The sequence below is a fragment of the Lipotes vexillifer genome, unplaced genomic scaffold (genome assembly GCF_000442215.2).
Source record: "Lipotes vexillifer unplaced genomic scaffold, Lipotes_vexillifer_v1.1 scaffold215, whole genome shotgun sequence".
Classification (NCBI taxonomy): Eukaryota; Metazoa; Chordata; class Mammalia; order Artiodactyla; family Lipotidae; genus Lipotes; species Lipotes vexillifer.
This window is the reverse complement of record NW_006776544.1, coordinates 1449956-1477324: the sequence shown is the minus strand read 5'-3', so window position 1 is coordinate 1477324 and position 27369 is coordinate 1449956. Positions and strand designations below refer to the sequence as shown.

At 46.0% G+C, this 27369-nt stretch overlaps 1 protein-coding gene across 4 annotated transcripts; it reads left to right on the top strand.

Moving 5' to 3' along the window:
• Positions 1–5588: 5588 nt before the first annotated feature.
• Positions 5589–24751, top strand: UTP14A (UTP14A small subunit processome component). 4 transcript variants are annotated; one of them, XM_007450473.1, is made up of 15 exons: positions 5589–5696; positions 6754–6829; positions 7982–8052; positions 8544–8608; positions 10724–10866; positions 11172–11327; positions 16686–16805; positions 16904–16998; positions 17608–17731; positions 17814–17891; positions 18543–18933; positions 20720–21126; positions 21881–22071; positions 22201–22300; positions 24306–24751. In XM_007450473.1, exons 1-15 carry the CDS (start codon positions 5671–5673, stop codon positions 24576–24578), a joined length of 2316 nt encoding a protein of 771 aa, XP_007450535.1. In that variant the 5' UTR covers positions 5589–5670; the 3' UTR covers positions 24579–24751. The 4 variants fall into 4 exon arrangements, with proteins under 4 accessions (XP_007450535.1, XP_007450536.1, XP_007450534.1 ...); XM_007450472.1 differs by having other exon boundaries at positions 5632–5696; positions 6751–6829; XM_007450474.1 differs by lacking the exon at positions 11172–11327.
• The last annotated feature ends 2618 nt before the right edge of the window (positions 24752–27369 follow it).

Below are 27369 nucleotides of genomic sequence, written 5' to 3'. Positions count from 1 at the left end.
ACCGAAAAAAAAAAAAAAAAAAAAAAGGAAAGAGGTACTGAGACATGCCGTAACAGGGATGAGCATTGAAAAATTATTCTAAGCCAGTCACAAAATACCACATGTTGTATGGTTCCATTCATATGAAATGTCCAGAATAGACAAATCTATAGAGACAAAAAATAGATTAAGTGGATGCCTACAGCTGAGAGGGATTGGGATGGGGCTCCAAAATGTGTGCTCTTTTCCACACCACCAAGCAATTTTCCACTTCTCAGTGGATACTGACAGGGTGTCCCACAAATTTAACTCAATTCTGACACTATCTACATGGAGAGAGCGTCAGATCCCACAGGTTAAGGGCTCAGTCCCACAGGACTGTTCCCACCCCACTTCAGATGCCAATCCCAAGTCCAGATTGTTACCTGTGCTTCTGACCACTGACTAGAAAGCGAAGGTTCCCACAACCCCCTCCTCAGGTTCGATTCATTTGCTAGAGTGACTCACAGAACTAAGAAAACCGGCTTACTTACTAGATTACTGGTTTATTATAAAAGGATGTAACTCAGGAATAGCCAGATTGGAAGAGATGCAAAGGGCCAGGTATGTGAGAAGTTGCACAGAGCTTCCATGCTCTCTGGGTGTGCCCCTCTACCCACATCTCCATGTGTTCACCAACCCAGAAGCTCTCTGAAACCCGACCTTTTGGGGTTTTACGGAGACTTCATTACATAGGTATAATTGATTAAATCATTGGCAAAAGGCAGTTCTATCACTCAGAAAATTTCAAGGACTTTGGGAGCTTTGTGCCAGGATCCAGGGACAAAAATCAAATATAGTTCCTATTATACAACCATGGGATGGTGGCTAAAGGGTACAAGGTTTGTTTTGGGGGTGATGAACATGTTCTAAAATGTATTGTCATGGTGGCTGCACAACTGTGTAAATATACTAAAAACCATTGAATTATACACTTAAAAAACAACAACAAAAAGAAGAAATGAATTACTGATATACAGAATAATCTGAGTGAATCTGCAGTGAAAAAATATAAACCCAAGAAGTTGCATCCTGTTTGATTCTATTTATATAACATCCTTGAAATGACAAAATTATACCAATGGGGAGATTAGTGATTGACAGGTGTTAAGGAGGAGGCAGGGGTGGGAGGAAAGTGGGTACGCTGTAAAAGGGCAACATGACTGATCCTTGTGGTGATGAAATTTTTCTGTACCTTGACTATATCAATATCAATATCCTGGCTGTAATATTGTATTAGACTTTTGCAAGATGTTACCATTAGGGTAAACTGGGTAAAGGATACACAGGATCTCTGTATTATTTCTTACAATTGTATGTGAATCTATACTTATCTCAAAATTAAAAGTTTAATTAAAAAAAGAACAAAATGGCATAATGGATATAAAAGCACCGTCTTAATTTGCTCAGGCTGCTATAACAAAAGATCACAGACTAGGTGGCTTATTAACAACTGAAATCTATTTCTGGTGGTTCTGGAAGCTGGTAGTCCAAGATCAAGGTACCATCATGGTTAGGTGAGAGCCCTCTTCCTGGTTCATGGCCAGCACCTTATTGCTATGTCTTCACATTGTGGAAGGGGGCAAGGGAGCTCTCTGGGGTGTCTTTTATAAGGGCATTCATTAATCCCATTCATGAGGACTCCACCCTCATGACCTAATCACCTCCCAAAGGTCCCATCTCCAAATACCATCATATCGGGGATTAGGATTTCAACATATGAATTTGGGGGGACACAAGCATTCAGACCATAGCAAGCACTCTGTAAATTCTAAAATTATGTAAAATAATTATAATTATGCAGTTTTATGAGAATGAATAGCATGGACTATCGTGACTTCATTCACTAATTCAGAAAACACTTATTGGGCTTCCCTGGCGGCAGAGTGGTTGAGAGTCCGCCTGCTGATGCAGGGGACACGGGTTCGTGCCCCGGTCCGGGAAGATCCCACATGCCGCGGAGCGGCTGGGCCCATGAGCCATGGCCGCTGAGCCTGTGCGTCCGGAGCCTGTGTTCCACAACGGGAGAGGCCACAACAGTGAGAGGCCCGTGTACCGCAAAACAAAACAAAACAAACAAACAAAAAAAACACTTATTGGGCCCCTACTATATTCAAGGAGTAGGTTAGATGCTGCAGGGCATACATCATGAATTTATCATAAAATCACAATTGTTGCCATGTTGCAAGTTTTGGCTGAGCCCAGGTCCTTTTTGTGAAATGTAAGCCAGTTGAAATATAAACATACTTGTGTGTGTGGGGAATGTATTTTTATTTTACTGATAATCACTAATAGCTCTAATCAAGATCAAGGGTTCTTATGGGAGTTCCCTGGTGGTCTAGTGGTTGGGGTTCAGTGTTTTCACTGCCATGGCCCGGGTTCAATCCCTGGTTGGGGAACTGAGATCCCGCAAGCTGCATGGTGGTCCTTTGCCCAGAACACTCATCCCCAGTTCCCCCCAGTGCTGGCTCCTTCTCCTCCTTTAGGTCTCAGCTGTTCCATAATTCTGCATAAGAGGGAAATGGGGCAGCAATCTGGTTAGAGCTAGGAAGGGGGAGTAACTAGGGGACCTGTCTTAAAGCTGCATTTGCATAGCATACACACTGTCTTTACTTAGATTAAGTATAAGTCAATAAAACATGTCAATGTTTTCTTAAAATGCTTTTATTCATACTTTATAGAAGATTAAGAGAGCATCATCTGCCCATAAAAATATAACTAGAATTGCCGTGGGGGGAGGGGCAAGCAATTCCAACAGGTTGAAGAAGTAGACAGGACAAAAGAGTTTTTTCATTTTTTCTTGAAAGTGATTAGGGTCTATTCGCTTCATTTAAGTAGGGGAATGACATGGTCCAACTTATGTGATTGGATGAAGAAAGACTAAAGACTGAAAAGCCCTAAAAACTAATTAGTAGAGCTAATATCTATTGAGTGAGCATTTTAATGTGACAGGTATTATACTAAGGGCTTGCCCTTTATTCTAGTGCTTTATGTATAGTAATTCATTTAGCCCTCACCACTATCCAATGTATTATTATAATTCCCATTTTAAAGATGAGGAAACAAAGGCATAGAGAGGTTAAGTAAAGAATTACAAAGCTAGGAACTTCCCTGGTGGCGCAGTGGTTAAGAATCCACCTGCCAGTGCAGGGGACACGGGTTCGAGCCCTGGTCCAGGCAGATCCCACATGCCGCGGAGGAACTAAGCGTATGCACCTACAACTACTGAGCCTACGCTCTAGAGGCCGTAAGCCACAACTACTGAGCCTGAGTGCCACAACTACTGAAGTCCGCACACCTAGAGCCCGTGCTCTGCAGCAAGAGAAGCCACCCGATGAGAAGCTCGGGAACCGCAACGAAGAGTAGCCCCCGCTCACTGCAACTAGAGAAAAGCCTGCAGGGGGCAATAAAGACCAAAGGCAGCCAAAAATAAAAATAAATAAATTTAAAAAAAAAAAGAATTACAAAGCTAGTAAGCAGCAGAGATGAGATTCAAACCCAGAGAGTCCAGTTCAAAACCCATGCTCTTCATCAATATGCTTTTTTAAAAAAAAATATTTATTTTATTTATGGCTGCGTTGGGTCTTCACTGCTGCACGCGGGCTTTCTCTAGTTGCTACTCTTCGTTGCAGTGCATGGGCTTCTCATTGCGGTGGCTTCTCTTTGTTGCAGAGCACGGGCACTAGGCGCCTGGGCTTCAGTGGTTGTGGCACGAGGGCTCAGTAGTTGTGGCTCGTGGGCCCTAGAGCACAGGCTCAGTAGTTGTGGCACACGGGCTTTGTTGCTCTGCGGCATGTGGGATCTTCCTGGACCAGGGCTCGAACCCATGTCCCCTGCATTGGCAGGCAGATTCTTAACCACCGCGCCAGCAGGGAAGCCCCATCAATATGCTTTAATGCTCCCCTTTTCTATAATAGATTACAGCAATGCCACGGGCTTGAAATTGTAAGGGTCTGATACCACAGCAATAATGACAGAAAGGTAGGGAGATACGTGAGAGAGATTTAGGAAGTAGAACCGACAATGTGAGGGAATCACTATAGAGCATAAAGGAGAGAGTAATCTAAGATGACTCAGACTTCTGACTTGACTAACTGGGTAGTTGATGGTGCCAGTCCCAGAAATGGGAAATACAGAATTCTGATAGAAAAGATAGAAATCACTGACCACTTCACAGTTGATGTGCCAGTGGGATAAAAAGGAACACCAGAAGGCAATCCGAGATACTAGTCTGGAGTTCAAGAAGATCTGAGCTAGAGATATAGATTTTTGGAATCCTGATACAAGTGTTAAAGGCTTAGGAAGAGCACATGGGATAAACAAAGAGCACTGAGTACAGAACCTAAAGAACATCATCATTTAGGGAGTAAGCACAGAAGTCTCCAGCAGTGAAGACGTTGGAAGATGGTCATAAAGCTAAGATACCAGGAGAGTGGTGTCATGGAAGCCCAGGATGGAGTTTCAACCACGACAAAATTGTCTTTAATCACACTAGAAAGTAGACTATATAAGGCCATGGAACATGTCTGTTTCATTCACCAATGTATCCCCACTGCCGAGAGGCCTGGCACATAGTAGATGGTCAAAGACATTCCCTGAATATGACTAGGAAGACAAACCAACAGTATCGAATACCACAGAGTTCTGAGAAGAAAAAGACAGAAGTGTCCGTTTTATTTAGCAACCTTGGGTGTCACTGATGATCTTGTCCAGAGTAGTTTCAGTGGAATGGTGGGGCGAAAGCAAAATGGGAGTGGCTGCGAAGAATAAATGCCAAGAATCTTTTCGTGTATTACTTTTCTACATTTTTTTTAATTAAAGGAAAATTCATCTTTTTAAGCAAGAAAATAAAACATGGTTTATTGTTGCAGAATTTGAAAAATCAATGCTACGACTTTTAGATTGTCCAGTAATTTCCTTTGCAACTAGTAATTTCTCAAATATAGCTATAAAATAGTTTTGCTATTACCACCAAATGTTTAAATGGAGGCTTGCAAATCATTTTCTTACCTCAACAGTTAAAGGGCATTTGTGTAAAAAATTCTTAAAAGTTGATGGGAGATGAGGAAGTTGCAGCCACTGACACAGCCCATTCTTGGATGAAACTCTGTTACGTAGGGAAGTAGGAACCCAGAGCTGCAATTACAAAGGGGCGCGGGGTGAAAGGGGATTTTGTCCATGGGCGGATCGCAAGGGCCTAGCACGATGCTGGCCACTTCCCGGGCGGTCAATAAAGCCTCGAGCTGGCTGGCAGCAGGCTCGCAGGACGCTGTCGATCACGGACAGACGCAGGAAGCTCTGCCCGGTTCCCAACAGCGCAGCACCCTCCCGCTAAGCTCACCCACCTGCGCCGCGAGGGAACCCGGGGTGGGGGGTGGGGGGCGGGAGGACGGACGCTGGCGCACCAGAGAGCTGAGTGGTGGGTGAGGTAAGCAAAGCGCCGTCCGCTGACAAGCTTTTATCTTCAGTCTCCCGGTTCCCAGCGGAACCCTCCCGAAGCGGCTCCAGTTTCTCGCACGCCTCGGGGAGGGCCGGAAGTGACGCACCTTGTCGCGCGTGATTGGCGGAAGCAGAAATTGCTTTGCGGCCGGCACGGAAATTGCTTTCCTTTCGGCTTCCGCTCCTGGCCCATGTGAGATCCAGGCTGGTGAGATGAGCTCGAGTCGGGCTGCGGAGAGGTGAGGGGTAGCGGACGGGAAGAGGGGTCTGGGTTTCGTTGTGGGTCGGGTTCCCGGGCTTTTGAGAAATGGAGTCCGCCTTTTAGCTGGCGTCGGTTGTTCCCCTCCCAAGACTTCGCCATTCGTTACTATTTCCATGATCCATCCTTTAAAGCCCTTTTAATTTAATTTAATTCGTTCCCTCCACTCCCCAGCTTTTTAGTCTCATCCCTGTTGGTCCTGATGCGGCCTGTCCCTCTCCAGCTAAGTTAACGTGTTGCACTTTCCTCATCACGTGACTCCTTTTTCTGCAGCTGCTGGGGAGCATTTCAACCCTCCGCGCAGACAGTGACTGCGTTATACACTCCTCTTCTCTTGGAAACCTTTGCTCATTGGAGTCATCCACAACATTTTCTGTGGCGTTTCATGCCTCCCGCCGGGGGAACTAAATATAATCTGTTTAGTAATGGGTACCTAGCAGAGTTTGACATATACCATTAGATAATGGTAGACTCTATAATTTGTTTCTGGATACCAGTCTCCTAAGTTAAGCCCCTACTTTGCCGAGCAAGCTCCAGCTGCTTTATTCCAATTCCTCGTTTCCCTATTCCTGAGAACAAATGATCAAGATGTCACTTTTAAGTAAGTTTGCACCTTTACAGGTATCTTCCATGTGGAGGATTTAGAAATGTTGATTGTGATATTGCCTTGCCTCACGGGCTAGCAACAGCATCTTCTGCCACCTTACCTAGGGTCTGACATTTTCACAGCCTACCAGAGGTCAGTGGGAAATGGAGTGCCAATCAGTCACTGAAGAGTGTTAGATCTTTTTCATTTTCATGCAGTTCTGTATGGGTATTACTAACCAGTGCTCACCTCTTGCAGGTGATGCCTGCCTTATGCAGTCTAAATTTTATGTCTTGACAAATTTCCAAAGATGCTCACACTGCTTGGTTTGCACCTCTTCCAGGGGATAGGACTGTTCTGTACTAAGAACTGCAGTTATGTTTTAGAGATCATTTCAATATAAGAAAAATTGTCTCAAGTGATAATATTTCTCTTTTATCTCCTTTAGCAGCCTTCTGGCTTTAAACCAACAGGAAGAACTAGAGGATTTGCCAAGAGAGTACCCCTTGAGCACCAGTGAGGATGAGGTGGGTGACACCCACTAAACCGCCTTCTCCAATTTCCCTTCTGCCTCAAGATTAGGGTAGATGCCACATTTCCTGGAAAGAAAAGGGGTGACAACATTGTTTATACTTGCTCAGGTCTCACAAATAAATTAGTTACAGGTTTTCAGCACTACCCAAATTAGAGTGTTCCTATGAAACTTTTCATGAACTAAAAATGGCATAAAGCAAAGAAGCTATTACCTTAGGACACATCTTGCTAATGGAAACACAAAATAAATCAAGATAAAGCATAGATGCTCATAGATAGTTCAAAGCTATGGCAGCTTGATGCTGAGATGCTAAGTGTAGTTTCCAGGGAAGGGGCTTGGTGGTGCCACTCTGAGTATGTGCTGCCTCTATAACAACTCACTGCAAAACAAGTGCTAGACGCTATTTTCATTTTAAGGCTTTTTGTTTGTTTTTGTAAAAGCAAAAATCCTCTTCGGATTTTGTTCAGTTAGCAAAAGCAGGTACTAATGTAGGTCTTTTGTGAAAGTGAAGCGGCGTAAAGCAAAGCAAACTTTCAAAAAGTAGAGGATACCTGTATTTAGCGTTTCATGTATATGATATTGTATTAAGTGCTATGGGAATTCCAAGATCGTATATAAGATACACTGTCCTTAGGTTGCTTAAGTTGAGTATATAAGACCAAAACACAGTATTATATGATTTCCCAAGTTTGGATTTCCATAGAGGGTTATTTGATTATCCGACTGAAATATACATATGCATAATTAAGCTGGGTCTCCAACAGCTGCTATAGGAATTCCAGCTCTTTATTCTCTTGACAAAACTACTTAAATTGGTTTTTTTATGTCAGTTTCTGTGTCAGATCACACTATATATTCTATACAGAAACATTATTCTCATGGCACTTTTCTTCTCAAAACAAGTTAAGACAGAGGCATGGCATTAGCTCCTGGTTACTAAGGCTCTATGTTCCTTACAGTGAGGGAGTTTGGCTTATTGAAGCATTTCTTTCCATTTGAGCTGGAATGCCTGCACGCCAGACCTCGTCTGATTCACCAGTTCTCCACTGACCAAAAGAATGAGAGATTTTACATGGGCCTCAATTGCCATACTGTCTTTTCCCTCCCCTCATCATTCTGATGGTTTTTCCTTTTCTGTTTCCAGGGGGACAGTGATGGAGAAAGAAAGCATCAAAAGCTTCTGGAAGCAATCAGTTCACTTGATGGAAAGAATAGGTAACATTCCCTTCAATTTGGACAGGTTATAACTAGCTGATTCCATGAGACTTACCTGCAGCTAACATTTATTGAGTGCCTAAGACAATGAAGATACAATTGTCAGAGCATGTACTTTGGAGACTGTAGGCAAGTTTTTTATCCTCTCTGCATGTCAGTTTCTTCAACTAGAAAATAAGATTGACATGTCCCAAAGTCACTCAGCTCATAAGTGACATATCTAGTATTCAAATCCAGATATGTTTGAATTCAAGTCCAATACCTTTTTCATTATGCCTACCTTGCATTGCCTTGTGATTTTGAGGGGCTGAGCCTACATTAAGAGATGGTTAGACTACCATGTCCAGCTTAGGAACAGATTTCCTGGTTGCTTTGTGACAAAACCTGATTCTAGAATAGAAATGAAACCAAAGCATTGTTTGAAGAGAGAAGTGTTTGTTCCCCAGCAAAATGTATCCATTCTTTCTATATTCTGTTTTGCTTAATTTCAGGCGGAAATTGGCTGAGAGATCTGAGGCTAGTCTGAAGGTGTCAGAGTTCAGTGTCAGTTCTGAAGGTAAGTTAACCAAAGGAAACTATCTGCATGGAACTTGTGGAGTTCTAAAAGCATAATGGTCACTTCCCAGCGGTTTTTTTTTTTTTTTGCGGTACGCGGGCCTCTCACTGTTGTGGCCTCTCCCGTTGCGGAGCACAGGCTCCGGACGCACAGGCTCAGCGGCCGTGGCTCACGGGCCCAGCCGCTCCGCGGCATGTGGGACTCTCCCAAACCGGGGCACGAACCCGTGTCCCCTGCATCAGCAGGTGGACTCTCAACCACTGCGCCACCAGGGAAGCCCCCAACTGTTTTTGATGTGGTTAATGAATCATACCATAAACGCTACCGTGCGAGGGGGTGAAGAAGGGTAGTCAGATGCTCTTGAACTTCTTCCATTTCTAGAAGAAAAGCCAAAAGGCCACAGTCAGGGTCTCCCACTGAGCTTGATGAGCTACTTCTAGGATAGAGGGACGTGAATGAAGATAGCTGCCTCTCACGAGCTTAGTCATGTCCCTGATTTCATTTTTATTTGAGTTCTCACAATGCATTGAGTTCGGACAGGCAGATAATCTCTCCTCTACTGCTGGAGCTCAGAGAAGTCAAGTTACCTACTCAAGGAGCTTCACCTAGTACAGTGTTTCTGAAACTTTTTTCTTTATTGCTCCCCTGATGAGCCTTTTTAGGCATTTCTTTTCCTCACTTCCTCCCTCCCTCCTCGCCTACTCTGCCACCAGGAATAGGATTTTCTTAGATAAGGCTGAGCTTTGGAGGGACACAAAACTAATACAGTCAGCCCTCTGTAACTGTGGGTTCTACATCTGTGGGTTCAACCAATGTGGATTGAAATTTTAAATTTCAAAATATTCCAAAAAGCAAAACTTGAGTTTATCCCGCATACCAGCAACTATTTATATCGAATTTACTTTGTATTAGGTATTATAAGTAATCTAGAGATGATTTAAAATACATGGGAAGATGTGTATGGGTTATGTGCAAATATCAGTGCTGTGCCATTTTATACAAAGGACTTGAGCATCCTTGGATTTCTGTATTCTTGGTGGGTCCTGGAACCAGTCCCCTGTACATGGATGCCAAGGGATGGCTGTATCTAAGTGTTTTTTGTGTGTGTTTTTTTTTTTTACCCCTGCCCACCGAAGAACCAGTTTTTACCCCTGGGTGGGGGAATGATATCACCCCGATTCAGAATATATGATCTAGTAAGTGGCAGTGTTTTAACTTGATTTTATCTTGATAACAAGTCTAGATGCCAAATCTTTTCCACCATATTCACAGCTTATGCAGCTTGAATGAGTTATGTGCTTCTAGTAACCATTAACATAACCTCCCAGAACTGGTAACAATATATTCTTCCAAGCTTATCCATTCAGCAAATACTTACCGTGCCTCTACCATATATCAGTTTCTGGGACTACAGTTAGGAATAAGTTGCAACTTCGTGGAGCTTACATTCTAGTGCAGGGAGACACTAAGCGAATTACAACAGGATGATGCAGTCAAGTGACTAAGTGGCTACTTTTGGTTGGCTGGGCATGAAAAGCCTCTGAAGAGGCAAAATTTAAGCTGAGATCTGAATAACAAGAAAAGTCAGCCATGCAAAGATAGGGCGCAGTGTTCCAGGCGAGGGGGCAGCTAGCGCAAATGCGCTAAGGAAGGTACACGTTCAGCATGTTTGAAGAAGAGGAAGAAGGCCAGTGTGGCTGGAGCATTCTCCATCTGTGGATGACATGAGGTTGGAGAGACAGACAGGGACCAAAGTATAATGGGGAGCCATTGGAGGATTTTCAGCAGGATCATGACGTGCTATGATTTACATTTTCAAAATAGTCTGGCTGCTGTGTGAAGAATGAATTGAAGGGGGGCAAGACTGGAAGCAGAAAGACCAGGAGAAAAGCAAATGACTGTTTTAAATAGTTTTCTGTCTTCCACCTTCCAACACGTTTGGGAATGTAGGAAGGCAGTGGCGTCACTCTGGCTGGTGACTGACGTAAGAGGACTGTTCCTGCTTCCCTGCACACCTGCCTGTCCGCCAGCATTTTCTACTGAGGTCTCTCCCTATGTGATGTTGAGGTTTTGCCTCACTTCTCAGTCTGACCAGAAAGTTTGTCCTTTCTGCAGGATCAGGAGAAAAGCTGGTCCTTTCAGATCTGCTTGAGCCTGTTAAAACTTCATCCTCATTGGCTGCTGTGAAAAAGCAGCTGAATAGAGTCAAATCGAAGAAGACTGTGGAGTTACCCCTTCACAAAGAAGAGATTGAGCGGGTGAGTCAAAGAAAATGTGGTCCATTAAGGGGGAGAAATTGAACTGACAAGGAAAAATAGCGTAAGAAGAGAAGGGGGGATGGCCTGAAAAATGGGAGGAAGGAAAGTTGTGGTTGCCTCACCCTGGAAAAGGTTAAAACTGATCTCAGGGGAAGCATAGTCCTGAGAAGTAAGCAAGAGCTAATCTCTAGCATCCTGATTTCTTTCTTAAACTAAGAAACATGGCCTCTTAGTTTCCTGCTGGTCCTTTGAGTTTGATGCTTAATTTCATGTCTCTTTCTTTCTGTGTGCTTTGCCTGTTTCAGATCCATAGAGAAGTGGCATTCAATAAAACCTCACAAGTCCTCTCCAAATGGGATCCCGTTGTGCAGAAGAACCGGCAAGCAGAGCAGCTGGTTTTTCCCCTGAGCAAGCAGCAGTCCATCTTTGCTCCCATCGAACATGTGGTCAGTGGCTGGAAGGTAAGTGCAACACGAGGATAGCACACCTTGGAAGGTGAGATTGCGCCGCGTGGACATTGCAGAGCCTGCAGTTGGTCTTGTTGGACACCTTAAGCCAAAATGGCAGCTGCAGTCATTTTAGTTGAGCGGTCAGAAAGGGAGGGGGCGGGGGAGCAAGATTCGTAGCCAGTTGCCATAGCTCTGTCATCGCCCTTCCTCAGCTTCCTCAGCTTGGATTGTCCACTACATGGTTATTTGCATGTTTTTGTGTGACCACATCTGATTGCCAGTAGAAAAGGAACATAATGATGTTTTCTTTTCCACACACTGGATTTTTTTAAAAAGCTTTTAAAGCCAACATTCTGACCTTGGGACGATCAGGAACCTGGCAGCATTAATGATGCCTTAGGAGGGATATATGAGCAGCAGAACCAAAGTTTGCTTGAAAAGGAATACCATATTAAAATATAGCAGATTGCTGATAATGACTAAGAAGTTTAGCAAGTAACTCATTACGACTGAGCTGCAGAAAATAAAAAAGATATTTTAGAGCTGGGTTTCCCAAACAATGATCTCTGGCAGATGTTTCATCCGTCTGAAGTAAAAGGACAATTGTGAGTATGGTGGTGTAAGGTTGCCAGCTCTTTTTTATTATGAGTTTATTCTTTCCACTTTAATGGTGTTGAAATAGCTTTTCCTTTACAAAATGATGGTGGTAGTAAATGATGGGGTTGGGGGTGGAACGGTAGTTATGCCATTGGCAAAATTAAAAGTTAGTAATCCTGTGTCGTTCCCTAAAGTTTCAATTTTTAGTCTGAACAGCTTCAGAACAGCTAGCCTTTCTTTTCCAATACTCCATTGGTTATGCAGTCTATAATGTGCTGTTCTGTCTTTAGTAGAAAAATAGTCCAAAACATCAGTGCCCAAACCATGGATAGATAGCTTCTCTGCTTTCTATAAATCCAAAAGTGGTGTCCTATGTGTCAGGAAGTTGAGGTAACTAAAGATCATCAAAGTAAACATGGCTTGCCGCCATAGCTAGAAACTGAGCAAGTCATTGCTCATTACGGGGATAAGCTCTGTTTCGGATACTGTTGTTGAAGTCACCACCATTCTCTTTCTAGGATGCTTCCTTTTCCACATGAAAAAGAGACCAGGTTTAAAGTGTGCCTGCAGGATGGAAGGGAGACTTTAGGGGGAAAAAATTGAGATAATACAATTTTCAGGATTCAAAAATAAGTATAGAAAATACATAGAGAAAAGTCTGACCCCACCCTTGTCCCCCCATCTGTTCATTTTTACCTCCATACTCACCCAGAGGTCACCACTTTTTTACACGTTTTTTGTTGTTAACATAAGAGTTTTATGGATATATTTATGTTTACCTCATTTTTTAAATCAAAAAAGTAGTAGTACTACTACACACTGTTCTGCATCTTGCTTTTTCCAAATGCTGGTATGATCTTAGAGATGGCAGGTCAATGCCGAGTTGGTCATTAAAGATGAGATGCAGCGGGGCGGGTTGTACTGAGAACGGCGTAGCCTCTGATCTCCAGGAACTCCCTGTGCGAGACAGAGTGGGGCCCAGATGCTGTACACAAACCTGCTGTACCATTCATTCTAAGGTTCATCTTTGAGAAATTATACCAACATGGCACAGAGAAGTCAGGGGGTCCTTTGTGGCTGGCAGTGCCTTAGAGGGCAAAGCCCAAGGACTAGCAATATACTAATATTTGTGGAGATTAAGAATCCAAAATGTCTGCACTTGTAGTTTTGGTCCAGCTTCCTAAAATTCCGTTTGACTCTAGCTGAGAAGAATTAAAGGGGATAATGTGTGAGAAAGCATTTGTAAACTGTAAAGTGCTAGAAATGATGTGAGGTAACTTCCCACCACTCCCTCCTTCCCTCCACCGGCAGCCGACACTAGCATTTCCCAAAGTGTTCTCCTCAAAACCTTCCTTTCTCAGTATGCCCTGGGAGTGGGACTGGGTGGGGGGTTTGGTAGGGTTCCGTTGCTAGAAAATGCCACATGCCCCTACTGGAGATTGGCGGTCCACAGTGTATGCTAGACTTTTTTTTTTTAATAAATGTATTTATTTATTTTTATTTTTGGCTGTTGTGTGTCTTCGTTGCTGTGCACAAGCTTTCTCTAGTTGTGGCAAGCAGGGGCTACTCTTCGTTGCAGTGCACAGGCTTCTCATTGTGGTGGCCTCTCGTTGTGGAGCACGGCTCTAGGCTTTTTTTTTTTAATAAATGTATTTATTTATTTTTATTTTTGGCTGTTGTGTGTCTTCGTTGCTGTGCACAAGCTTTCTCTAGTTGTGGCAAGCAGGGGCTACTCTTCGTTGCAGTGCACAGGCTTCTCATTGTGGTGGCCTCTCGTTGTGGAGCACGGGCTCTAGGCGTGCAGGCTTCAGTAGTTGTGTCATGCGGGCTCAGTAGTTGTGGCTCACGGACTCTAGAGCACATGCTCAGTAGTTGTGGCACACTGGGCTTAGTTGCCCCAGGGCATGTGGGATCTTCCTGGGCCAGGGCTCGAACCCATGTCCCCTGCACTGGCTGGTAGATTCATAACCACTGCGCCACCAGGGAAGCCCCTACGCTAGCCTTTTAAAGGCTATGGAAAGATAATAAAGAAACCCCTATGACTTACTCTAACCCAGGTAGGACAGGCTGATTTTATTAAAAATCAAACGCGTTGAATTTTAAACTTTTAAAAAATGAAGTAAATCTTGTCAGCTGCTGAGGAACATGCTTTGGGAAGAGCTGGTCTCCATTCTCTCACCTTCTTCCCCTACTGCCTTCCTGAAACTTCTCTCAGAAGGTGTTAGCAAGGGGCCTCCCAATAGCCAGATCCCAAGTCCTCTGCGTCTTCAGCCTATTTGACGCTATTAACACATCATGTGGTTAAAAAACTTCTCCCTTGGCTTCTGTGACGTAGTCCTGCTGTTGTTTTCTTGTCTGTTTGTTTTGCTTTTTATCTGACTCTCCTTAGTCCTTTTTATTCTTGCTCTGTAAACATGGTATGATCACTCTCAACTCCTTCTGAGTTCCAGACCCATGTTCCATATGACTAGCAGGCCTCACCTGGCTCTCCCCTGTGCACCTAAACTTCTCAACAACAAAGAAAGCCTGGCATTTTCCTTCCCCAGACCCTGAAGCTCTGTACCACGACCTTCATGCTATAACTCAGTCAATGGCATAACTCCTTCTCTCCTCAACTGCCAGCACCCCCAGCCCACGCAGGGGGTCAAGTCCTGTAATTCTGTCTCTGTAATAACTCTCACATTCCTGGTTCCTCTCCTAATTTTCATTTGACACCTTCCATAGAACCCCTTACACAATCACCAGGATTTTGTCTCCAAAACACAAAACCGATTCTCACTTTCCTGCTTAAAATCCTTCAAAAGGCTCTCCACTTACCGAATGAGACAGAAGTGCCTGGCATCTTAGCTACACTGGACAGTGCATTGTTCCCTGACATACCTTTGCTTTCCCTAGGTCTGTCTTTTTGCTTATACTCATCTCTCCATTTGGCTTTTTCCACCTCCTTGTAGAATTGTGCTTATGCCTCAAAGCCTAATTCAAAAAGTCTCTTCCTGGGGCTTCCCTGGTGGCACAGTGGTTGAGAGTCCGCCTGCCGATGCAGGGGACACGGGTTCATGCCCCAGTCCGGGAAGATCCCACGTGCCGCAAAGCGGCTGGGCCCGTGAGCCATGGCCGCTGAGCCTGCACATCCGGAGCCTGTGGCTCCGCAACCCAACTGGAGAGGCCACAACAGTGAGAGGCTCGCGTACCGCAAAAATAAAAGTCTCGGGCTTCCCTGGTGGCGCAGTGCTTGAGAGTCCGCCTGCCGATGCAGGAGACGCGGGTTCGTGCCCCGTTTCGGGAGGATCCCACATGCCGCGGAGCGGCTGGGCCCGTGAGCCATGGCCGCTGGGCCTGCACGTCCGGAGCCTGTGCTCCGCAAATGGGAGAGGCCACGACAGTGAGAGGCCCGCATAACGCAAGAAAAAAAAAAAAAAAAAAAAAAAAAAAGAAAGAAAGAAAAATAAAAGTCTCTTCATTCCCCGAGCTGCCCCACCTCTTAATCAGAATTAATTGTTCCTTCCTCTGTGATTACTCCTGTGGTCCAATGTTTAACCCATTATGTTGTTAGTGGTGCATATGTCTCTTTCCTCTGAAAGGCTATGAGCTCTATGAGGACAGGAACTATCTTAATTGTGTATTCCTAGCACCCTGCACAAGTGCCTGGAATGTAGCTGCAATCAATAAGTGTTTGTAAATTGAATTGAATTGGAGGGAGATTACAACATTGTAATATAAATCACTCTGTAGCCTGTGATTGATTACTACTGCAAATACTAAAAATGGAAGAACATGCACCTTTACTATTCAGTAGGTTTATGGTTAGATCAATAGTGCCGTGTAACGTGTGATGATGTGTGTTTATGCATTTGTCCAGATACTTGTAAGTTTTAACACTGACCGTGATGTATATGGCCGTTGAAGAAAACCACATAAAATACGTGCATGAGGTTGGAAACTGGCTCTTGCCCCGGGCTGTCTTTGTGCCTTGCCAAAGTGGACCATGACACGATCAGCCTGATTATTTTAGCCATCCTCACAATATCAGTCAAGCAGCAAATGGGGTCTTTTGTTGACATGTAAAGTCACTGGTTCACAGTCCATTCATTTCATCCGCATAGACACCACCTAGTATGCAAAGTTAACTGGCAACTGAGGAGTTGGAGCCAAAGTTAGAAACTGATGAGAGTTAAATTTGAACTGTCAGGAAGCAGGCTAATTACCTGAAGGTCTTATTGTTAAAGGCAATGTCTTTTTGTGCTCACCTTAAGACCTAACCTCCCCTTTTCTCTAGAAATATTCTTAAAAGGAGGCTGATATGGATCTGAGGTCCCTAACTTTATGTTAAGTGTATTGTGCTTCAAATATACATAACAATACAGGGACCATTTTGTTTTGCAACTCTTAAGACTGACAATTTGGTACTGCTGTTCCTCTCTCCTGCCAGCATTGACCTTAAGGGCATCCTGCTTTGATTCTTAAGAGAATGGCATTGTTTTAAATACATTGGTAATCTGAACACAGAGTGATCCCCCCACCCCACCCCCGGTAATATTAGAGAGAAGCCTCGGAGTCCCCTTGCTGAAGTTGTCTTAAATCAGAGTAAAAGTTAAGGCTTTATCTACACAGCTGAACAGCGAGCCTAGAACCCCCTTCTCTTGCTGTAACAGTCAATCCTACCCAGTTCGTGATTCCAATTATAATGTCATAGAGTATGTGGCCATAGGATTGTAAAGAGGGAGACTCTAGGAGCATGATTTAAGACTTAGAGTGTTCTGTTACCTCCTTAAGGCAAGAACTCCCCTGGAGCAGGAGATTTTTAATCTCCTCCATAAGAACAAGCAGCCAGTGACAGACCCTTTACTGACTCCCATGGAAAAGGCCTCTCTCAAAGCCATGAGCCTGGAAGAGGTAAGTGTGCTAGGCCCTTTGATCCACCCAGGCATGCTCTCTTTCTCCCAGCATTTGCCATCAAACCCAGGGGTCACTGTAAATGTCATTCGTTATAGGTGAAGATGCGCCGAGCAGAGCTTCAAAGGGCCCGAGCCCTGCAGTCCTACTATGAGGCCAGGGCTCGAAGAGAGAAGAAAATCAAAAGCAAAAAGTAAGGAGGCCCCTGTGTACCGGCCTTGGGTTCCATGGAAGAAAGTGACGAGGAAGAATCGCAAGTCCTTAGGAGAGAACCTTGCCCACGGCGGCTGGGGTCATGTAGGAGAGGTCCCAAAGAGTAGTGACTAGCCTCTTTCTTTTTCAAACCAACCTCAGAGAGTTTTGCCTCCTTCGGTGGTACCTGCTCCTGTGCTTTGGCTTTCTGTCTTGGTTTTGCTAAAAAGAGGACTGTTCAATTACTTTCTCTCCCTTCCAGGGCATCACAGAGTGGTTCTGCCGAATGAGCTCTTGAGTTCTACAGCTGTGCAGGCCAGTAGGGCTTCCTTCCTGCCTTTTTGCCTCTTAGGATCCTATTCTGCTCTTCCCTTGCGTTCTAGAAGCAGAGGGGACTCTTTGCTCTGCAGAGGTCTGCCCTTGGGGGCTGCAGGGACTGAGAGTCCCGCGGGGCGTCGCAGGTCTCGAGCCGGCTCCCCGCAGCCAGCTAGCTCTGTGATGTCCATTCCGTTCCCCAACATAGGGAAACCCCTTGTGTGGCGGGGCACTTGTGTGTGGCGCCAGTGGTTCAGCTAAATCTCTTCCCCCATACCCCTCTCTCATCCTATAGGTATCACAAACTTCTGAAGAAAGGAAAGGCCAAGCAAGCCCTAAAAGAGTTTGAGAAGCTGCGAAAGGTCAATCCTGCTGCAGCACTGGAAGAACTGGAAAAACTCGAAAAGGCCAGAATGATGGTGAGGCTGCCTCTGGCCCCCAACCCTTGAACCAGCTTTCCCCGGAAAGCAATAAGGATCTCACTCTGCCCTTTCTTTCCAGGAGCGAATGAGCCTTAAGCACCAGAACAGTGGGAAATGGGCAAAGTCAAAGGCAGTTATGGCCAAATATGACCTGGAGGTAAGAGACCGTCAGGGTGAGAGACCATCCGGGCTCACTGTTCAGCTGTGTAGATAAAGCCTTAACTTTTATTCTGATTTAAGACAACTTCAGTAAGGGGACTCTGAGGCTACTCTCTAATATTACTGGGGGGATCACTCTGTGTTCACATTACCAATATATGTAAAACAATACCATTCTCTTAAGAATCAAAGATGGAGTTGGAGGAAAGAAAGGAAAATCCATAAGGATGCTAGCAGAAGCAGAGTTGGGAAAGAGCCATGAGGATGCTTGGAAAACCAGGCCTCTAAAAAGGCATCAGAAAATCTCTAAGGCAGAGAGGAAAATGACCAGGAACAAGGTGGAAAGGGAGAGATGAAAGGGAAGCAGCATTGAAGGCAAGTCCAGTTAAAGGGGAGAGGAGTTGTGTGGTTTTTTTGTGTGTGTGTTTTTTAAAACCTTGTTTCACATGTTGATTCCTTGAGGACAAAGAATTTGTCTTCCGTTTTACTCCATAGCTGTTAACACAGTGGTGTATGTGCAGTTTGAGCAGTAGGTACCAGTAAGAAACTTAAGTCAGATTGAGAGGAGGCAGCTCTAAGAAATGGACCAAGAAAGGTGTTACTGTGGTCACTAACGACAAGGTGCTCGTGCCATGACCCTTTCCTCCAGGCTCGCCAGGCTATGCAGGAACAATTGGCCAGGAACAAAGAGCTGATGCAGAAGATCCAGGTGGCCTCCGAGAGTGCGGAAGAGGAGGGAGGTGCCGAGGAAGAGGGTGAGCCCTTTGTCCCTGACGTGGTGAATGAGGTGCAGATGAAGGTGGACAGACCGAACCCCTGGATGTTCAGGAATCACTCAGGTGACACAAAAGAGGCTGAGGTCCAGGGGGACCCTGAAGAACTTGCAGAGCCTGCAGCCCAGGAGGCTCCTGAAAGTGAGGAAGAAGGACCAGCGGTGGCGGAGGAAATTCTGTTGAAAGAATTTGAGGAAAGGCGATCACTTAGACAAAAGTCTGGGCTCAACCAGATCGCCAAGCCGGTGGGCAGCCAAGAAGCAAAAGGTGAGCAGTGGTGGACCAGAGGGGAGAAGTGCCTAGTGCTGGTGCTCTTAGCAGACTGAGAGGGAAGCCGAGTCCACCCACCTGTGTCACAGAGTGATTAGGCTCTGGGTACTTTCAAGAGAGTGCCCTGGGTCCCTGAAGAGAAAACAGATTTGTAATGACCATTCTCCTTCAAAGGCATTTAATAAGCAGGCATCTGCATGGCTCTAGAGTGTGTGTTTAGTCTTCAGAAAGACAGAAGTACACCATCCTTGAAGGAAGGGCAGGAGTTAACATCACTGCTACCCACAAGCCAGTGAGAAGAACATGTGGTGGACTGGCAAATCTGAAAGTTGTTCACACCCACAGACACAGAGGCGTATTTTGAGACATTATGAAGTGTCTTCAAATCATCGCTGCAGTTTTCTGTCGATATGTTGATATGGGATGTGATTTTCTTGATAGGAATGAATGACTCCACAAGGTACAGGGTAAATTAGAATTGTTACGCCATGCTCAGACTCGATTTGCATGTTATATATTAATTAGCAGCCTTAGCACCCTTGAGGCAGGTCAGAGTTCCCATTCTGGGGACAAAGCCTTATAAAGCCTGCTTAGGAAACTAACTGCCTTCAGAAATCACCTGAATCTGGACAGATTCTTGGGCCCGATTATATTTCCTAGAGGAATAATGAATGCATTTACACGACAGCAAGAATCTTTTTCAGTGGCAAAAAAAAAAGTTTTTTTTTTAGAGCTGTCATTTAGAATGTATTGGAGGACCTTTACTTAGGGTTTTCAGCTAAAGACTTCTGGGATTAATAATTGCAAGCAGTCGCTTCTGAGAGGATTGTAGAAAGCAGTACCGCAGGCCGAGATGGTTCCTCCCAAGCCCCCTCAAAAGCTGCCCATCTAGTGAAATGTGTAGAACAGTTGGTTGTGGAATGAAAGGTGGATTTGGACTTCCTTGGATGATAAATAGAATGATCCCAAACGTTTGGGGAAATAGTATCCTAAAATAGTGGGAAGGCATGGACCCCAAACAAAATGAGCAAGGAAAGTTAGTCCTTGAAAATAAACATGCATGTCCTCAGGTCAGATCTAAGTAGCTTCTTCCAGTGGCTTCAAGCCAGAGCTAGAGAGCAGGATGAACTTGGAAATGGAGGCAACTTGAGTCAACGCAAAGGACAGTTTAAAAGCATGTCACGGCTGTGTTTCCCTCGGGGCTCTCAGAGACTAACAGTATTTGCTCAGATGATGCTCGTGGCTGGAAAGTGCGAGCTACTTGACTCTGCCATAGCAGATTGTGAAATGCTGCTTTAAGATAAAACAATGCTGGATACAGTTTTTACAAGTAGGAAATTACAGTGTAAATTACAAACTGGAAATCACAATTTTTTAGCAATTACAAATAATAAATGACAATGAAGTTGAATTTAGAGGCCACTGGCTAAAACACCTCTTTTAATACAAATTTGGAATTTGGGGTGATCTTTCCAAGCAGAGTTTACAGGGAAATAAGCCACAGCTCCAGTTATACAGTGAGTCATTGGCAAAGCTGGGAATAGGACCCGGACATCTGCTTCCCAACGTGCTGCTTTTAACTCCTAAGCTCCATTGTCCACGACTTGACAGGTAGTGATTAGTGAACTCACCAGGAGATCCAGCGAATGGCATCTTCTCTTACCCATTTGTCCCCATTAGCATGTCTCCCATGGTGCCCAGCGCCCAGCGAGAGGTCAGTAGACGCTTGTTGACAAGGCAGCTCCCACCCTACTTTTCCGACAGCTTTCATTTCTTCCCCCAGATCTGAGCAGCCAGGAGGTGCTGTCTGAATTGAGGGCACTGTCTCAGAAACTCAACAGGGAGAGCCATCAGTCCAGGAAGCAAGAACTGAGTTCAACGAGGACAGTTCTGGTGGTCCAGAGAGAGGAAGCTGCCAGGGAGGAAGAGGAGCCTCTGTTGCTGCAGAGGCCGGAGAGAGCACGAACTCTGGATGAACTGGAGGAGCTGGGCAAAGAAGGATGTTTTCAAAACAAGGAGCTTCCCAGAGTTGCGGTAGAAGGGCAGCAGTTGGAGAGGAACCCAAGTAATCATCTTGGTGTCCCTAAGGAGAAGAAAAGGAAGGAGCAAATGATTGATCTCCAGAACCTCCTGACCACAAAATCTCCTTCCATGAAGTCCTTGGCAGTTCCCACGACAGTAGAGGAGTTGGTGAGCAGAGCCAGGGTCGTGGGCCATTGTGGGGTATCAGAGCTGGTGTGGAAAGTGTCCTTCCTGCGCGAGGAATAGAATCAGTGAAGTTTTGTGCTGGGGGCACATGGCAGCAGTTAAGAGGTCTGGAATAGTATGGGCCCAGCTTGTCCCAGTGACAGTTTAGCAGATGCAAATTTGTGAGTGCCGCTGAGACTCCCTCGCCTTAAATTCTGAGCCACTGAATCCTCCCTGGGGTGACTCTAAAGCCCTCAGAGGAAAGAGGGAGTCACCCAGAGCTCTGACCAGATGCCAGGCAGGACAACTCAAAGGTGAGTCAGTGAGCTATTGACAATATTTTGCTCTACTCGGTGGCATCTCGAATGATCCGGCGGGGGTGCTCCCCGATTAAGTCACTGAAACTGCTCAAGTGAGGAGCCCTGGTGCCTGTCTTTTCAGAGATATAAGCTGGAGGACTCCCACATTCTGGCCAGGCCCACTTGGAGCTCCCCCTCCTAACACAGGCCGTTCCTTCCTCTACCCTGCAGTGTCCTTATTGAAAGTTTAAAATTGTGTCATATGATAATGAGCTAGGGATATTTACCCTAGAGAGAAGATTGGAGCGTGATTGGCTGCCGAAGGGTTTGTAGTGCAAGACCATCATTGTTCCGCACTTCCCCCTAGGGGGCGCTAAAATGTCACGACCCAGCAGTTGAGCGGTCTTGCCACGAACCTCGGCTCAGGAGGCAAGCTGTAGCTGTTCATTTCTTCCCAGGAAGATGAAGAGAGAGATCAAAGGCAGATGATAAAGGAAGCTTTTGCTGGGGATGATGTCATCAGAGATTTCTTGAAAGAGAAGAGGGAAGCTGTGGAGGCGAGTAAGCCAAAGGATGTGGACCTGACTCTGCCTGGCTGGGGCGAGTGGGGTGGTGTGGGCCTGAAGCCCAGTGCCAAGAAGAGACGCCGGTAAGAACAGGGAAGAAAGCCTGTTAGAAGGGCACCAGGTTCTCCCACTTTACCCTCATGTGTCCTCTCTGCCCTTTTGACTAAGTCCTTAATGCTCTTAGTCAGATGTCCTGCTGTTCTGCTTTCCAGGTTTCTCATTAAAGCCCCTGAGGGTCCTCCAAGGAAAGACAAGAATTTGCCAAATGTGATTCTCAATGAGAAGCGGAACATCCATGCAGTGGCTCATCAGGTGAGGGATAGAGAGCTCTTTAGCAGCCTCCTCTTTGCTGCCTGGCTCTCCTGCTTGGGAGGAGCGTTCTGGTGCTCTGTGGTCAAGAGGGATGTGTGATCTTGGCCACAGAATCGGATCTATTTTTGTTTTCACTGGCTCTGAGATGAATAATTCCAAACTGACTGTGCTGTTTTAATTACTGGCTGGGAAAGTTAAAACTTAAAGGATAATCTTTGCAGCAATGGTGAGGCCCCCAAATCTGCATTTTCAGCTAGTACCCCCAGATAATGCTGATGCAAATGGGTCTCACCAAACTAAGAATTGCTATTCTGCAGGCTTTTGTTTATAGTCCAGGTAATGTTCAGAGGCTATAGGTTTAAGCTGCATCTTAAGAAAAATGAAGATCAACCAGTACTTGTTCAGGACAATGAAAAGATTTAAAATTGTGTCCTGTGATAATGCGCTAGGGATGTTTACCCAAGAGAGGAGCAGATTTGAGCATGATCATGGTCTTCAAGTATAATGAAGGCTGTCGTGTGGAAGTCACATAAAGTAGAAGTTAGAGGAAAGGCAGAGTTCAAGGGAAAACTTTCTGTCGGTCAAAAGAGAGAAGGGGTTGCTCTGGGGTTGTGAGCATGTGTAAAAGGGACTTGGGAATGAGACTGGACTCGGTGACCTTTATGTTCCCTTCAGTTCTGAAAGTCTGTGGCCCTGTGATCTGTCCCCAGCCGGTTTAATATTGAAATGAGTTGTATTTTTCCTTCTGAAGTGGGGGAGGGCTATTTAATAGGTACAGAAGAGAGGAGAAAATATCATTTCAGTAATACTCTGTTGATCTTATTTTGCTGCATAAATTGAATTGTAATCCCAATTGAGGATATATAACCAGAAAATAGGTAATGAACAAGCAGTTATAGGATAAGAGGGAGAGAAAAGGGGTGCTTCACCGGGCCCGGATTCTAGGTGAAGGGCAGAGTACAGACCTCAATAAAGATCACCTTTCCCTTCCAGGAATCTTAACTATTTGTTTTTTTAATACAGTCACAGTAAATTGACAAATAACTTTCCAAGAATCTCCCTTGATTTTCCTCATCTTTTTAATAAGCTATATATACTTCAGGTCCCAGCATGCAATAGAATAAAGCACTTTGAGCCAAAGGGGGAAAAACCTCCCAAGACTGCATATTTTGTGCAGGTGTTTTTTTCTATTCTTTTGCTCTGGGTGACATGCACAGATCTAGCTATCAACCCCATTAAGACCCTCCCTTAACCTAAAGAATCTGTGTCCTTCACCACCACCAGGACTGCCCGGCAGTACTCAGCTTCTCTTGAGTGTTCCATTGAGTATCTCTAGAGACTACTGATTGTAACTTACCCGTTTTCCTGCTTACATCTTTTTGCTCCTCTTTGGCCATTGGGGAGGTGTTTAAAGATTATTTATATGTCTGAAGGTAGCACTTTGGTGGAGTGAAGAAGAATCCTGGGCAAGGAAATGAGACTTGGGAAGAGCATGAAGCTAAGTGTAATAGCCTGGTAGAGCTCAGGATTCAGGAGTAAATCTTTGGGTTCCATAAAACATCAATCCTGTGAATCAAGGGGAGGAAAGGAAGGGATTAAGAGCATGAAGAGGGTAGGAGAGTCACAGAGATACACCAATACTCAGATGTGTCTTGCAGTCACAATGTTGTATAGGGAGACCCACTGGGGGCCAGCAACCTGCAGCTCCTGTAGTGTTCCTATAGCTGCAGGGGCCTTGTTGGGATGGTTTTTCAATCCCTAGATTGTGTAAGCCTGGGGGAAGGGAGGTTCTATTCCAAATTAGGCCCCTCTACTCGCATATGCCATCAAGCAGATTGGCACTCCTAAGGTTGGATGGGGGCATGGGCATACCTTAGCCTCTCAGAAGCTTCACTCACTGCAGCCATTGTGTAGAACTATGGCCTATGTGCTAAAACTACCTGACCAGGTGCCGTTAGAGTTTACAGGCCTGGCTCATGCCACATCACTCTGCCTTCCTTTCTAGGTGCGGATGCTTCCATATCCATTCACACACCATCAGCAATTTGAAAGAACCATTCAGACCCCTATAGGATCTACATGGAACACCCAGAGGTCCTTCCAAAAGCTGACTATGCCCAAGGTTGTCACCAAGCCAGGCCATATCATTAAGCCTATAAAAGCAGAGGATGTGGGCTACCGGTCTTCCTCAAGGTCGGACCTCTCCGTCATACAGAGAAATCCAAAACGACTCTCCATACGTCACAAAAAACAGCTGAAGAAAAACTCTGTAGATTGAGTTGCTGGAGTAGTGACACCTTGGTACCTGTAACTGGGAGCCTTGACTGCTCCTCCATTGGCCCAGTTTTACTCCGAGCTGCAGGATCAGTTCCAAAACTGGCTTAGCACACCGCGGGTGTAGTTAAGCCACATTTTAGAAATAAAGGCGTTTTTTTAATCTATTTAACTGGAGTGTGTTCTGTGTTGTTTCCCATTTCCTTCAAGTTAGACAAGACACCTTTGGATGCTCCTCATTGCATTTCTCCAGTCGCACTTGTCAGGGGACCTTATTTTCTCACCAAGGACTATGTTGTCCTAAATTGGACTGGAGGGAAATTATCCTAGCCTACAACCTTAAATCCATCACATCGGATATAACCATAAACAACCAGTTTAAAGAGTCAGGGATAGTAATTAAATACTGTATATTCTTTTTTTTTTTTTGCGGTACGCAGGCCTCTCACCGCTGTGGCCTCTCCCGTCGCGGAGCACAGGCTCCGGACGCGCAGGCTCAGCGGCCACGGCTCACGGGCCCAGCCGCTCCGCGGCATGTGGGATCCTCCCGGACCGGGGCACAAACCCGCGTCCCCCGCATCGGCAGGCGGACTCTCAACCACTGCACCACCAGGGAAGCCCAATACTGTATATTCTTAACCTCTGAACCTAGCAGCATTATGCACAAATCATTCAATTCGATTCTGCTCGAGGCTGGTCCTAGGATGGTGCTGAAGCTGGGTTCAGCTTTAAGTCTAACCACTATGGTTTTCTTTTCATGTGTGAGCCTCCTGGCTTACACAGGTTGCTGTCTAGAGTAGTTAGCACTTTTACCCTTACTTTACAGATGAGGTAGATGAGCCTTCAGAAGTAAAGCTCTATTCCCTTTACTTCCTAATGCAGGGCCAACTCCTCACCATTGTTTATAGTTTATTCAAGCATTACTTTGCTGCATGGCAGTTTACATCAGCTTCTCGGCTCTGAGGAACCTGCCTTTCTCTGGATGACAATATGTATCGAGAGGGCCCCTGCAGCCAAGATTCCTCACAAGAAATTGGAGAAACCCCTCCATTGATTCCGAAAGGACATAGCCACTACTGCACTTCACCTCCTGCCTTGGAGATGGGTCCCCCTACTCTTTTTAGACCAAGATGGGGGTTAATTTTTGTGTGTCACAGAACCCTCTGAGAATTTGAAGTTATGAATCCTCCCCAGAAAAAAGCACAAACACCTACACCATTTTACATACAGTTTCAGGAGCTTTGCAGACATTTGGAATCCCTGGGCCAAAAGTTCTGCCACTCCACGAATATTCTTTTGCAATGGCCCCCACCACTATGGCCCTCTTTTCTGAGCCCATCACTCTCCAGATCAGTTCCCAAGTGTTTCCACCTCAAAGGTAACTAGTCCCAATGCCTTTATTTTAGAGGCTTAAGACTTCAGTTAGTGACTAAGCAGTGGGACCCTAGACTAACTCCGAAGCCAAAAGCCACGCCATAAATGTCTATAAAATTCCCAGTGGCAGCTGTGGGCCCGGACTACCACTGCTCATCCTCTCAAGAACCTGCCCGGTGCTGGGAAGGGAACTGAATATGTTGATAGTGTCCAGAGCTCAAGAGGTATTTTTAAGTTATCCATTGGTTTGAGATTATCCGCCATCCACTTGCTGGTTGTCACTTTAAGTCAGTAGCCAGTGAGGGGGAATGGTGGACCTCTGCCCACTCCTGCCTCCCTTGAAGAGACCATAACCTTCTATTTCACTCTTTTGAGCACAAAGCTGCCACCTCCGTCCCACCCACCCCACCCCCCCAAATCGAAGCACCCAATCAAGTGCCCCCTGTAAACGGCCAATCCCCGTCTACTTTCTCGGGACCCTCTTCAGCTCCGTGTTCTCCCCGCGGCCCAGGAGTGATGCAAACGACCCCATCCTTCAAAGGGGAGGGCAGGCGCTGGAACGTGCTATAAACGACGCCCACTCCCAGCCTTCCAAGCCCCCAAACGGATTCGATTGTTGTTTCGTGGGGCTTTTTTTTTTTCTTTTCTTCCTCCGAACCTCCGAAGTGTTCTCCCTTCCCATTGGCCGGAGCTGCCCCTTGACGCCACCCTGGCCTTGCTCGCTGATTGGTCCATTCTGGATGTGCCCAAGCCTTTTTCCCAGGGTGTGGCCCCCCCCCGCCCCCAACAGGGTTCTGACCCCTGGCTCCTCCCTTCCCCCCAGCCCCCCTCTCTGTTCCGAATGGTACCGCCCTGGCTCGGCTCCCCCTCGGCCCAGGCCCCTGCCCTTAGGGCCCCCGGACGGGGCGGGGCACGCTGGGGACGGGCAGAGGGCGGTGGTGGCGCCTTCCTGCCGAGCCCGAGGCCGCCCCCGCCACCCTTCTGCAGCCCTCGTAGGTCCCACTTTTCCCTGGGCAGTTTTCGTCCTGCCTTGGTAGCCCCGTCCCGTCTGTGCGGCCCCCACCGTGGTCTTTCGGTCATCCCGATCGGCAGCGTTAAATCCCTGCCCTCAACGCTCCACACACGCCCATCTGCCTCCATCCTCGGGTTCTTGCAGCACTCCCTCTCCCCGCGTCTGCTCACCCTTCCCCTCCCGAGCCCGCCGAAGCCCCGGCCCGCCTTCCTCGCGGACTGTCCATCCCCAGGATCCCCCTCCCTGTGTGTGGCCCTTCCTCCCAGCGGCCTCCCCTTCGCGGCTTCCCCTCCCCTTCGTGGCCAGCGTGGTGGAGCACTCCCGGCCCACCCCCCTTTCTCCGTACCCCCGCGCTCCCTTCTTATGTTGTCCCTTCACGTCCCTCTCTAAGTCCCTCCCACACCAGCCC